The following is a 13,831-nucleotide window of genomic DNA, read 5'->3' as shown; positions in this document are numbered from 1 at the left end:
TAGAGGGGCGGAGCGTCATACTAACGTCAGACAGAGGCCGCCGCCGCGGGGCCTGGTTATCGCCCGTCCAGCGCAGCCCGGAGTCGCCCAGGCCTGAACTCCTACCCAGGTCCCCGGCCCGGCCTCAGCCGGCCTGACCCCGGCCCCGGGCCCACGAGGACACCGAAAGCCACCCCCTGGGGGTGGGGAGCGGAGCCGTGGGTCAGCTCTGCGCGCGCCCCGCGCTGGCCTGTCCGGCCCCGCCCCCGCCCCGGGCCATGGCCCAGCCCTTGTCCCGGCCCCTCGTCCTATCCTCATCCAGCCCTTGGACCCCAGCCCCGCCCTCGCCCCGCTTCCCAAATCGGCCCCAGCCGGGACCTGGGTCCCAGCGAATGCCCAGATCCAGGTCCCAACCCAGGCCCCCGCTCCTGTCCCAGTCCCCGTGCCTGCCCTGGCCCCGGACCCCTCCTCTGCCCTTGTTCCACCTCCTTTCACAAATCCCAGTCCAACCCCTGTCCCAGCCCCATGCCCAGTGTTTGCTTAAACCCGGGGCCCAAACCCTGCCCTTGCCCCAGTCCCCGTCACAACCCCTCCTTCCATCCCATTCCCTGCCCTTGTTTAAGCCCCGGTGCCCATTATCTCATCCTTTGCCCTCATCTCTGTGTTTACCCGAGTCTCTCCCACTACCTACCCCTCTCTCTCATACCCTGCCCCTCTCCCAGCCTCGACTCAGGTCTGGGCTCCAGCTGCCTCCAGCCTTATTGCTGCTGTTGCTGTTCTCTGTCCTTGGTCCGGGGGCTGGTGAGTGCAGAAGCAGGAAGCACTGAAGCAGGGATATGGGGTTCTGGCAGGGAGGGATGGACTGGAGGGATTCAGGAGAGGTGGGACCTGGGCAACTGCATCACTGGGGAAGAAGTGGGGAGAAAAAGGGAGGAGAGAGGTCTCATCTCACACAACTGAGAGAAGGTGGGAGGGTCAGGAGAGAGGAAGTTTTGGGCTTGAGGCTCAGCACGTGCCTGATAGTCCCCAGGATGCCAAGGTTTTCTTTCCTGGTGTCAATCTGACTCTGCTTTGACTATTGCTTTTCCAAGGAAGAAAACTTGGAAACTTCTGCAAGGGAAGTTTGATGGGGGAGATGTGACCCTACACCAGAGAGCCTCTAGTCCAGTGTGGGAAGATCTGGCCTAAACTTTGAGATATTGAGCATGCATTAAAGGAAACAGTTTTGAGAACCACATGTAGCAAACATATGAACATGGGTTAGTTGCCATTATAATGAGTTTTCTTCTTGTAATGAATCTAGATAAGTTTGATTTGCTTAGGAATAATTCCTGTCACTTTTAGAGCAGTCTTGAAATACAGAGGCCACTTTATAGATGGGGAAACTGAGGCTCAGTTGGAGGGCAGTTTTCCCAAGGTCATACAGCTTGTAAATGGTGGTACTGGGGCCAGAAAAAGTTTCCTAATTCCTATCTCATATTAGTGGTTTTTTTTTTTTTTTTTTTCTTCACTGCAACATAATACCTAGCAGGAAAATAGAGCCAGTTGAGAGACTTAAGCACAACCTGTCCTCTCCCCTGTCTGCCCACAAGGGGGCTTAATCCACAAACTCTTCCTCATTTGCCAGTTGTCAGCCTAGGACCACCAGCTAGGGAGGAAGTGATTCGTAGAGGGGGGGGGAGTCCAACTTCTTAAATGGGTGGAATGTGGGAGCAGGAGGGGGGCGCTCACTGTAGGAGATATGCCATAAAGTTGGCCCCATTTTAAGGAGATGACTGTGGTCTTCACAGCGTTAGCCCCAGCCCCCTCTGGTAGGTGGCACTCTAGATAGGATGGAGATGTGCCTAAGAGAGTCTTTGGCATTAGTGGCAGAGCAGCTGGGGTGGGAGTTGGGTTTCAGTGAGCTTTGGGGGTGTAGTTCAGTGTACAGGCTTGAGGAGATCAATACATGCCAAAGGTCATGCCCCTGCAGAAATATTCAAGCTCTATGTGTATGTTCCCTGGCATCTGGGCACTTAATGTGTTTGTGTACCAGAGGGGTCTGCGAAAGCTGGTCACGTGCCGTGTGCATACATGCTTGTGTGTTAGTATCTTCTGTGGTGTTCATGTGAGCCTTTGTGTCCTCTGAGTGCTGATGTTATTGTGAGGGGGAGAGTACATGTTGTGGCCCACACATGTTCCTCTTTAGCTCTCCTTGCTCCTCCTATAGACAGGTCACTGAAGTATCACCTTCCAAATGGATTTCTTTGTTGAAGGCTGTGTTTGGTGCCCTCCACAACATATAGAAGTAATCCATGTGCCCCTAGCCTGACTCTTTGAAGGAAGGAGCTATAGAGGGGCTCAATGTTGCTTACTGCTGCTGGCGAATTAGGCACTCAGTGGAGGTAGTAGCCAGGCCAGTTTTTCAGTTTAGGTGGAGGAGAATCCATACTGTTGAGCCCAATTCATAGCTTCTATCCCTGCCACCATGGCTTCTTTGTGCTTTAGCTCATTGAGCAAGCATGGGGTGCCTAGGAGAAGAGGGTGACAGCCATAGAACTGTAGAAAGATGTGGATTAAACGGTGATTGTCCAGAAGCAGGTTCAGGTGCTTTGGCAAGAATTGTAATGAAGTTGGAAAAGAGCTCTGAATAGGCCCTCCAGAGGGCTATTGTTTTTTTTTTTTTTTTCAAAGGGCTTTTGTTTTGTTAATAATTACTGCCTTGGCAACTGTGGCCTGGCCTGTAGGGGTGCTCTGTGACCTAGTGGTGGTGACAGGTGTCACCTGAGGAGAGGCTGGCAGTGTCACAGGACCATCATAGCCCATCATAGTACATAGCATAGTCTTTTTTTTTTTTTTTTTTTTTTTTAAGAAAGGCAGACTGCCACGTGCAGTGCCTCATTTGGATGTGTCTGGAGTCTTGGAAGCTTGACTACCCTACGTTCTCCTACAAATGGACCTTGAGAGCTTGTTTGGAGGTTCTAGCAGGGGAGCGCAGCTACTCGTATACCCTTGACCGAAGAACGGTCCTCCTCTATCGGGGATGGTCGTCCTCTTCGACCGAGCGCGCAGCTTCGGGAGGGACGCACATGGAGCGGTGAGGGAGGAAGGGGACACCCGCCTAGCCAGCCAGATCAGCCGAATCAACCCTGGCGATCAATGGGGTGACAGATGTCGCAGCCAGATCGCCCTCACATCCATAGCATAGTCTTAATAAATGCTTATTGTTGGCTTCCATCTCATTTCAGGAATGGAAGATACCTCCTGGGTCTTCTGGTCCTACTCCAATCCTTGGTTCTTTTCCTTGGGTTCAACTGACTATAGTTTCATAGCCTAGGTGTGCCTTGCCATTCCAGGAAGTGACCTTTTGTTCTACCTAATGCTATCCCTAGCAGGGCCAGCCTTTGCTTATATGTGTATTTGTGTGTGTCCGTGTGTGTATGTGTATGTGTGTGTGTTTCAGATGGTGATAGAGAATTGCCCTAGCTTCATTTAGAAGTATGGAGCATCCAGGACAGGTACCTCTGAGCTTGACTAGAGCTTTACTCCTGCTTCCTCTGGGACACAGCTCTGCAGGCCATCGTGAAATGCCAGAGCAAAGCTTGGAGAGAATGGGGCTATGGACACTTTTCTCAAGCATCTGCCCTCAGAACTTCTAGGTTCCTCCCACCATGTCCAGTTGCTGCTCACTCCCTCTTCCCACCGGCCCCTTCTGTTATCTTTGTAGTCCTGGCCACTTTTCGTGTGCCTTAACCATTTTCCCAATGCTCCAGGCCATGCCACGTTCCTTTGAGTTACAAGGTATTTTGTACTTGTACTTTTTACTTTATACTTATCCATTGTTTCCCAGAAGTTATTAGCTGCTTTTCACCACCAGTTCTCTGAGGGTCTGTACTGGGGGCCTGGCCAACATTTCTGTCTAATAATAGCAGTGGCCCATCTGATGACCCATCCCTGGTACCAGCTTTGGGGAGAAGCCCTCCCCTAACCCCAGCAGATGGTGCTGGAGAGCTCCACTTTTGTGTAAACAATAATAGCCAGGCTATTCAGCTCTTGGCTTGCTGCCTTCCTGTTATCATTGCTCAGCTTGCAAGGTGGCAGGTCTTCCTTGCTGACAGTTGAGACTGATCATGTGGTCTGAACTGGATTGACTAGTCCTTGGGTGTAACCATGGCCTTTGAAGATGTGCAGAGGCCAGTCTAGAGCCAGTGGTCTCTACATATTTAGGGCAGCTCCTTGCAGGGTGACCTTGAATTTCCGTGATGCCTTCCTTACCTGTGTTTCTTCCTTCAGCAGCCTCCCTTTCCCAGATGCCTCTTTCTCTGTAATTTCAAATAACTCATCTTGGAGTTATAGCTCCCATTTCTGGAAGGGAGATTGTCAGACTAGGTAAGCCCTGTGGGTATTTCCTATTTTGCTGAAAGCTCCCCTCTAGGGTCTCCCCTCCACTCTGTCCTGAAGCTGCTGGAGTTCCCAACCTCCTCATCTGTCCTGGGGGCATCCTTCTGTGCTTCTCTAGGGCTGATTTTAAGTCTCCAGAGCAGTCAGATTCTCTGGAACTTTGCTTTCATCAGGGACACTCTTCTATGCAGCTGAACTACTGGGTAATTTCCCCTGTCATAGCAGTCCGAGTGCCCATGCATTTGCCTGAGAACTGCTGACACCCGACTTTTTTGTTTACCTTGGCTCTGCCCCAAACAACAATGATCGGGTATCTTGTATCTTGGCACTTCAGTTAGAGATGACCAGTCCCCCTAACCCCAAGTGTAAATACTTCCAAGTGGTTTGAGATTCCACTGGGTCACCAATTGAGTGCCTCGCTGGGCTTTCTTCTGGGGAAACGCCCTCTGGTGTTCATTCTGAATCCTAGAGGGACTGATGACTCCCCTCCTCTCCTGGGAGTTCTCATGGTGGCCTACCAGCTCCTGTTCTTGCCTCTGCCACCCAAGCAGGCCCCTTGCATCCTTACCACACTTTCCCCCTCCTCCCCCCTGCCCTGAGCCAGTACACAGACAGCTTTTGTGAAGCTTCTGAGGTTTTTACTGCTCCTGGGACCACAGGAGAACAGAAAGGGGAAGAAAATAAACAAGGAAGCTACACAGTTCATTACTGACGCCCAAGCTCCACAGGTGGAGTTCTAGCCTGCTCAGTTGCCAAGGAGCCCATGTTCCCCCTCTTCCTCTCACAACACACACCATTCACACCTCTGTTTTGTGAAGCTTGCTAAGAGAACAATGGCTCCCCAGTGAGGGACAGTGGGGTCATATAAAGTGTCCTTCTTTGGGATGTAGATAGAGCTAGGTTTGAATCCTCAGCTTGGTCTAGGTTTGAGCCTCAGTTTCCATATCTGTAAAAACAGGTCATTTTTCCCAAGGTTATTATAAGGAGTGAAGCAGATGATGGCTAGGTCAGCATGAGAGTTAGCTCCTGGCTCAGAGGAGAATATTTGTTGAGTTGTTACTATTGGTGAGGAAGACTGGTGTTTCTGCTGCTTAACGGAAATGCCCTGTGTCCTACCCTGCTCCTTTCTCTCTTGCCTGCTCCCCAGGAGGCCTCTTCCTGACTGACTACTCCACGTGCTCACCCCGCAAGCTGAGTCCCTTCCGCTCCTTTGCCAGCACTGAGCTCTTCCACTTCCATGTTCCCGAGGACACATTCCTGGCTGTTTGGAACCTCATCATCTTCAAGGAGCAGGGGGGCACCTTTGGGGACCACTGCCCAGACCAGAGTGTGACTGTGTGAGTGTCCATGTTAACATCCTGACCACCCCCTCCGACCCCAGAGCACTTTGCAGAGAGTATGACTCTATGAGTATCTAAACTGACCTCCTGGCCTTGACCTCTCCCCTGTGTCCAGACTGAAGTGTGTGACTGAGTGAGTAACAAGACCTTTGTCTCCTGACTACTGTTTGACTGTGTGAGAGCCTGAGCTGACCTTTTACTCTATGTCCTGACTCCTTGACCTGGAACCACTTTGCTGTATGTATCGATATAGGGAATGCACTGTGTTATTGGCGATGAGTGACAGTTCTTTCTTTTCCCCATTTCCCATCTCCCATCCCATTGCCTGTTGCCTTCCTCTCCTCATTCTGGTCCCCCAGGTATTTCCGGTCCGGGGCACCCCCTGTCATCAATCCCCTGCACACACACTTCCCAGGGGACACGGCTGTGCCTGGGGTTTTCTCACTGACCCTCAGCTGGACACTGCCCAACCGCACCTCAGGCATCTTTAACGTCAGCAGCCCCTTACCTGGGGACTGGTTCTTGGCTGCTCACCTTCCCCAGGCCCATGGCCACATCTCTGTCAAGGTGGGTTAATGCTGCCCAGGGTAGGAGGGGCCAAATTGCTTCTCTGTGTCTGCTGAATTCCCCCACAGGCTACCTAGAAGACCAGCCTTGTGCCAGGGTGGGCAACAGCATAAGGGTGGCTAGGGTGGGGCGTAGCTAGAGGCCAGCAGTTCACCTTAGGCCCAAGGTCATGATCTGTAGAGCCCTAGATGGACATAGTGGGTCCAGGTAAGCTGAAGGGAAAGTGGGGTCTGGAATTGGTCACAGGCCCTGGCTCTGTGGAGTAGTGTCCCTATTAGAAAGTGCAAGGGTTATTCAAGGTGATCAGAAGCCATCTAGGGACTGGTCATATGTTGCTGCACAAACCTAGAACTGGTCTACATCTTGATCGATAATAGCCCTATAGGCTTTCATAGCCTCCAGCCCAGTTGTTGGTCCATATGGGAGAAAATATTCCTCTTCCACCATGATTTCAGCTCCCTAACCCCCTCTGGAAGACCATAGGAGAAACACTTGGGGGCAGAGAAGCCCTTCCCATTTCCTCCAAAAGGATGCCTTGGGCAGCTGGTGTCCATCCCAACTCTTGCTTCCTTTTTCTCCAAATGTCGGCACTGAGTTAATAGAATAGAAGTTTTTAAAGTCTGAAGTTCAAAGGATGCTTCTCCATTCTGGTTTGGAAGGGTAAGAAATTCCACAAAGTTTTCCTGCCCTTCCAGATACAGGCCAGATTTCTTCATTGTAGTGAGAGGATCTATAGTTGTCTCACTCTTGTCCATTGGCAGGAAGGGAGGGTATGATGAGCTGACTGTTGGCAGAGTGGGATGACCATGTGTGTGGGGCCAATGATAAGGGTGAAGGATTGAGCATACACAGGGCAAGGATTTAAAGAACAGGATGCTGAAGAACATGAAAGCTGGTGGGACTTGACCACTGAGAATTGAAAGGGACAGAAATTTCTAGTCAAGTGAAAATTTGACTCAGATTTCTCTCTCTAAGCTGAGTTCCTTGAGGGCAGCAGCTCTGTAACTGGTACCAGACTTGCCTCTCTTCCTCCTACTATATAGCTCAGTGTTCAGAGAAGGTATTATGATGCTTTGGAATGAGTTGAAAATTGTACAGGCACAAGTGCACTGACACTGCTATTGTCAGAAATGGGAACTATGGCTGAGGTAGCATCTTGAGGCCTGTTTTTCCTGAGAGGGCTGTACCAGAGGACTTCCTGTCAAGGTCTGGGAGCTCTGTGGATAACAGCATGTTGGGAACTCACCCGGAAATGCTCTGGGTTCTAGGTAGATCTTGACTCTTATCAGAACTAAGGATTATTCTATTCCAAGGAATGCCTTAGGTCTTTGATCAAATCCCAAAGAGCCCATTCCTGATTGTAACATTGATCCTTGATTCTTTTTGTGAGAACTGACAGAGAACATCCTTCTGAAGCCCTGCTCTAGTTATCCAAAAACCTTTCTGGATGAGCAGGAGGAACTGGGGGCCCTAGGCCTGGATTGAGATTATAGGAGGCAAAGCCTGGTTAGGAGAGATCAGAACCAGCTTTGAAATAGCCATTTACATCTAGATGTAGCAAGTGGAGTCTGGGGACTTGGAACTGCAAGTTGAAGGTCTAGCTGGCAGAACTCCTGAGGTATGGCAATATTAGAAACCAGGGGACACAGTTATACCTTGCCTGCGAATGACAGCAGACCTGGATACCATGAGACATGTAGGTGTTTAGTTAAGGCCTCTTCTAGAGGCTTGGCGGTGAGGAATAGGCAAGGATCATCCTTATGGTTCCTCTAAGAATTTGATTTTCTTTTGGAATCTTAAATGGGCCTTTAAGGATTCTTAAGTTCTCTGGTTAATTGCCTAGATTCCAGCCTGTGGGTGATGTCCAGAGCATTCCTCTAGGCTTCCATATTGACTTGCTTTCTCCTCATACCATTGTCTTGACTTCCTTTGAGGCTTGGCCTCAAGTGGGTACTGAACAGTCCCAACCATAGAAGGCAGCACTGTTTCTAGGGCCCTTTCAGCTTTGGGGATGAGCTCAGACCTCCCTTTAGACCTAAGTCCTTGAGCACCTGCTTTGTCCCAGACCTTGGATTGGGTGTGAGGGATACAGATAAATAAGATACATATTAGTGAGATACAGGAGATGTTTTAAGAGAACAAAGGAGAGATGGCTAACTCAGCGTGGTAGTATGGTAGAGGTGGTTTTAAGAAACAGGAGGTGAGGCCTGATGTTGAAAAAGCAAGGAAAAGGGGGATCCCTGGGTGGCTCAGTGGTTTAGTGCCTACCTTCAGCCCAGGGTGTGATCCTGGAGTCCCAGGATTGAGTCCCACATTGGGCTCCCTGCATGGAGCCTGCTTCTCCCTCTGCCTATGTCTCTGCCTCTCTCTCTCTCTCTCTCTCTCTCTCTCTGTCTCTGTGTGTGTCTCTCATGAATAAATAAATAAAATCTTTAAAAAAAAAGCAAGGAAAGGCATTCCAGGTGGTGGGAGTAGCATGGGCTAATGTGTAGAAGGGAGAACTGAAGCTGTTCAGTGTGGAATGGTTGTTGGACTGGGTAAAGGAGTGGAAGGAGTGAGCAGAGGCCAGATTATGAAAGACCTAGAAGTTTGAAATTTATCCTGAGAGTGATTGGGACCCTTAAAAAGCTGTAAAAGGGAAGTGACTTATCTGGTCCAGGCCACTCTCCTGAGCTCTGGTCCCATATGTCTGTGAACTTCTATGTCTGCCATTCACTACTGTATTCCTAGCACCCAGCACAGAGCCATAGTGGGGGGCATTGTCAATTTTTATTGTTCTGCCGTCTTCTCAAACTCGTAGTGTCCCAAACTGATCTCACTTCTCCTTTCATTTCTCCCCTTTTCCTGTCAACCTCTTCTTTTCTGCCCACTGCCCTCCATCATCTTGGCTTCTCTGTCTTGGAGCATGTGTTCATTCTGTGGTGACCAGTCTGCCCTGAGGGACTGGCCTTTGAATTATAGGTAACATCTGGCACCACATGGCTCATTAGGGGAAAGTTTTCCAAATGTCTGGAGCATATGCTTCCCCTTGCCAGCTCCAAGATCTGAAAGTAAACAAAAGCAGGTGAAATAATGAAAACAAGAATAAGGAAAGCAACGAAGCAGATTGTAGAGAAGAAAGGATTTGACTGAATCCACAAACTAGACCAAGGGTTGCTCTATATCTCAACTTGAAGATATTAAACTCTACTAACAGTGCTCATTCTGCTCTTCCTTCTCCTTCTAAATTACTATATTTGTGTTTCGAATAGGTAATATATGCACCTGGCACAACATTCGAAAGGTACAAAAGGCATACAGTGAAAAGTAAGTCTTCTTCCCCTCACTCCTTCCAGTCCCCATTTCCCCTCTCCAGAGTTAAGTAGTAACTAGATGTTAACTAGTTCCTTCTATTATTCTTTCCTTCTTGAAACACTTTCTCCTCATGGCCTTTGTGACTTTATGGAACTGTCCTGATATTCCTTCTGCCCCCCACTTACTCCTCTGTCTCCTTTCTTAGTGTCTCTGCTTGATGCATATTGTGGGACCCCAGTGCTTGGTCCTGAGACAGTTCCTTTTTTACTTCTCCATTCTCTTGCTAGGTGTCTCTAGTTTTGAATACCACCTCTAGATTATGCCTTCCAAGTGTATTCTGTGAGTCCTAATTTCTTTGAATCTCACACTTTATATTTAACTGTTTACTTGGTGTCTCTGATTGGATGTCCAAGAAATGTCTCAAACTTAGTGTGTACAAATCAAAGCAAAGCCAAAAGTGAAAATCTCTTTGATTTCCACTTACTTCTCCCAGCCCAAGCCTCTTCTCTCTAGTCTTCTCAGTCGATGGCACTGTCATTCACCATTTGCTCAAGCATCAAATTTAGGTGTCATACTTAATTCTTCTTTTCCCTTTATTTCTCTAGAACTAGTCCATAAAGTCTTGTTATCTCTACTTCTAAACTAAAGTGTGCTCTGAATGTATCTGCTTCTCTCTTCCCATTCTGAGCACACCTTCCATGAGCTTTCTCCTGGACTGCCACAGTAACCTCCCAGTCATCTCTCTGCTCCCACTCTTGACCCCTACAGTCTGTCCAGCACTCTTCTGTGTTGATTGGTGCTGACTGACTGCGGGCCGGGGCTGTGCTGGGTACTGGGATATTCCTACAGGGAAAGGCAAGTGTCTTTGGGCACCTTAGTCCAAAAGCCCTATCCAGAGTCTGGCACTGGCCACGCTGCTAAGGCCTTCCTTAGGAAACTCAGCCCAGGCATACTAGGACAGTCTAGGGTCCAGTCAAAGGCCATTGTCCCCAGCTCCTTTCAGACTGGTTCCCATTCTACTTCTTATATTGACCCTCCTGGTTTCTCAAGTGTCCTTGTTTTGGCCCTGTTCCTTACATGACTGCTGATGTTGGCTCAATTTGGACTCTCTCACTTGGCTTATGCCTTGGCAGCTCCTGCAGACCTGGCCTCCAGTGCCCTTTCTCTGATCCTATCACAGGGTGAAGGCTGCTGCATCTCTGCACTTTCCCTGCTATCTACTGATTGAACCTGAAATAAGGGAGAAGCATTAGATATGAACATTATAGTTTGAGGAAGGAGCACATTTTAACCATTGAGGTCATGTCCACTGATCCTTCTTCAGTTCAGCTAACAGCACAAAAGATGTGAAGTGTTTCTTTCCCCTGGATTGTCCATGCAGCAAGGAAATGAGCCACTTCCTGCATGTGAGCTCCCACCCTAGGGGCTTGCTTGCTGCAAGGTTATTGTAGTGGTGATTCTTGCCTCAGGAAGTGGGATTGATGAGATGACTTGTGTTAGTATTTCTGGTCCTTAGGGTTTGACACCAAAGAAGGACATCTGCTTTGGGTATCAGAGATGGAGGTCTCTGAGCAACTAGGTATGTTGAGCTCTCTGAAAGGATCCTCTTTTTGACACCCTTCTTTAACTCAACAGACATTTTTTAGCACCTAGTATTTGCCAGTTGGTGTGCTAGGCATTGGGATGCAGTGATGCAAAAGGGCACAGAAGGATTCCAGGCAGAGGGTAGTGAGGTCTTCTGGCCTGGCATCATCAAGGCCTCCTTCCAGCCTCAGGAAGCTTTACTGGAAGTCAGTGCCTTGGCTGGCTTGTTCCATGGTATGGAACTCAGTGGGATGTCAGAGCCTGGAACTTTTAACTTTTGTCAGGATGAAGTTTAGAGGTTTGTCTCGGTCAGAATAACCACATATGTAAACAAGTGGTCTCCAGTTTCTTGGGCCGGCATAAGGCCATTTGTCCAGAAGAACAGAGAAGCCTCACCAGGAGCCCTGTCCTCCTCTGACCTGCGGGGTCCGGAAGGCTTAGGTAGTTGCAGATTCTGTAGAGGAGGGACCAGAACGAAGGGACGCTGCCTGCCGAAGAGTAGGGAGGCCGTACGTGCTGGGGTGGTATGAACTGAGTCAACAAGGGTCAGGGACCTCACCCAGAAGAGCAGCTTAGATGTGGCTGTTGTGTCCAGTAATGGAAGAAACCCAGCCTGATTCAGAAGGAGCAGATGTATTTGTGGGTCCCCTGTGGCAGAGCAATGGGAGGGGAGACAGAGAACAGGCTTTGGCTTCATAAACATCAGAGCTACCGGTACCTGTGTTGATTCATTTGTTCACCCATTTATTCAGCAGATATTCATCTATGCACTTTACATTAGGCTCCATGTCTGGGGGAGCAAAAATAGCATAAGACAAGGTTTCCATTTTCAAGTTGCTTACGCTCTGGAGATTGCCTAGGAGGTAGAGTGGCCTTTCCCTGGGGTGTTAAAGCAGAGGCTGGACAAGCAGAGTCCCTTGGGAGGGCTCAGTAGGGAATAAAAGAATTTAGAGATTCAGATTAGTGGGCTGGGTGGGTTTGGACTAGCAGCCTCAAGGAACTTTCTAACCCCAAAAGAGAGCCAGAGTGGAAATGGGGCGGTTTGAAATGACCTTGAGGGGTTGTTAGGAAGTGCTCAGGACTAGGGATTAGCATAGAGGAGGCATAGGCCTGATAGTTAGGAAGGCCTGGGTGTGAGTCCCCAGACCTTAGCCAGTGCTGTGGATCATAGCAGATTCCACGCACCTAGGAAAGACAGAGGTGGAGAACAGGCAGGAGGGACCCAGAGCTTAGAGAGACCTCAGTTCTAGCCCTGGGAGCAAGAGGCCAGAGGAGCTTTGTCCCCCATCCTTCAGCAGATTCTGTTTTCCTTGCTTCAATAGCACCCTTGCTGTCTCTCCCCTCCCACCACTCCTGCTTTTGTCTTAGGGTCTCCAGGATGAGTGTCAGTACCTTCTTCAGCCGCAACTGATTGTCCGCCGTTTGCTGGATGTTGCCGTGCTGGTGCCTGGCCGTCCCTCAGAGCAAACTCTCTCCGCTCACAATCGCTCAGCGCTGTACAAGTAAGTTGAATACTTCCCCAGATCTGACTCTTGCCCTCTTCCTTCCCTGGCCTCAAACAGGGAACAGGGTTCTTTTGGCTTCTCTGCCTATCTACCTGTTGCTACTTTCCTGCTGGCCAACTTGGGCTGCTGGAGCCCCCAGAGCCTCCAGGGTGGGTTGGACCCCAGCCTACCTCCCTCCTAGCACAGAGGGAAGGAAGCAGAAAGGCATCCTGATCGCCTGTCTCCCCTGTCCCTCTGGGGGACACAAATGTATTTTCCTTATTCTGGGGTCCTTCTCACCCTCTCACCTGTCTTTTTTTTACCCCCACCTTCCCTCTGCCCAGGGTCTTTGTGCCCAGCTTTACTTACAGGGTTTCAGCACAGCTGGTATGTGTGGGGAGCCGTGGGGTGTTGGCCTGCCCACTGACATTGCGCCTACGTCCCAAGGCCCCACCTCTGCACAACTCAAGCTCTGTGTCCTGTGGAGGTGCCTCAGTATGCCAGCTGGAGCTGGCACTGCCCCCCTGGGGGCACTGGGTCTACGTGCGTGTGGAGATACCATCCCGGGGTCCTGGCAGGACCATCCGCTTCCAGCTGTGTGTGCGGTTGCAAGGTCAGAAGCCCCACATCCACCTTGGCCACTCAGCTTGGGTCAACTTCTGTGGCTGGGAAGAGGCAGTCATGGTGGTTGTGTTCATTGACCCTTTGCCACATCCCTATAATCTCCCCAAACCTATCCAGGCTCCTTCACACTCCCTAAAGCCCTTCCACCTGAAGTTTTGATTCATTGGAAGCTCTTTAGATAATTTTGCACCTGACTGGGGCTAACTAAGGGACCACCTTACTATCCTTGGTTTAATTTCTCTTTCAGTTTCCCAGGTGCCAGGACACTATCCTTGCCAAAGCCCATGCAGATCAGTGGGAGGGCCCATCATCTGTTTCAGCAGTGTCTTCACTGCCTTTGGGGAGGGAGAGATGACCTTGACTCCCTGACATCCTATTGGCTGTGACCACTAGGAGTCCCTTGGGCCCTATCCTGTGACCCTGGATGCCCCATACTTCCAAGGACATTGGATTCTAGTTCTCATCACTCCCTACCCTTTGCTCATTCCTGTCTGGCTCAGATCTGGTTTGTGGTGAGGCGGCTTTGGCTTCATAAACCAATTGTGAGAGTGGATTTGTGAGTGGCAGGCCCCAGCACTG

General features: G+C 49.9%; 1 protein-coding gene across 16 annotated transcripts in view; it reads left to right on the top strand.

Moving 5' to 3' along the window:
* Positions 1-9: 9 nt before the first annotated feature.
* Positions 10-13,831, top strand: part of TMEM8B (transmembrane protein 8B) — a 28,442-nt gene continuing 14,620 nt past the window's right edge. For 2 of the 16 annotated variants that reach the window (XM_026013128.2, XM_072727940.1), the window contains exons 1-5: positions 119-780; positions 5,507-5,696; positions 6,059-6,266; positions 12,522-12,646; positions 12,973-13,241. In XM_026013128.2, coding sequence (XP_025868913.1) covers positions 258-780; positions 5,507-5,696; positions 6,059-6,266; positions 12,522-12,646; positions 12,973-13,241 — 1,315 coding nt within the window. In that variant the 5' untranslated portion in view covers positions 119-257. Of the gene's footprint in view, positions 781-5,506; positions 5,697-6,058; positions 6,267-12,512; positions 12,647-12,972; positions 13,242-13,831 lie in introns of all 16 variants that reach the window. The other 14 variants (XM_026013127.2, XM_026013129.2, XM_072727947.1 and 11 more) reach the window with 13 other exon arrangements.

This window comes from Vulpes vulpes, chromosome 12 (genome assembly GCF_048418805.1).
Source record: "Vulpes vulpes isolate BD-2025 chromosome 12, VulVul3, whole genome shotgun sequence".
NCBI classification, from domain to species: domain Eukaryota; kingdom Metazoa; phylum Chordata; class Mammalia; order Carnivora; family Canidae; genus Vulpes; species Vulpes vulpes.
This window is presented reverse-complemented; position numbering and strand designations above follow the sequence as displayed.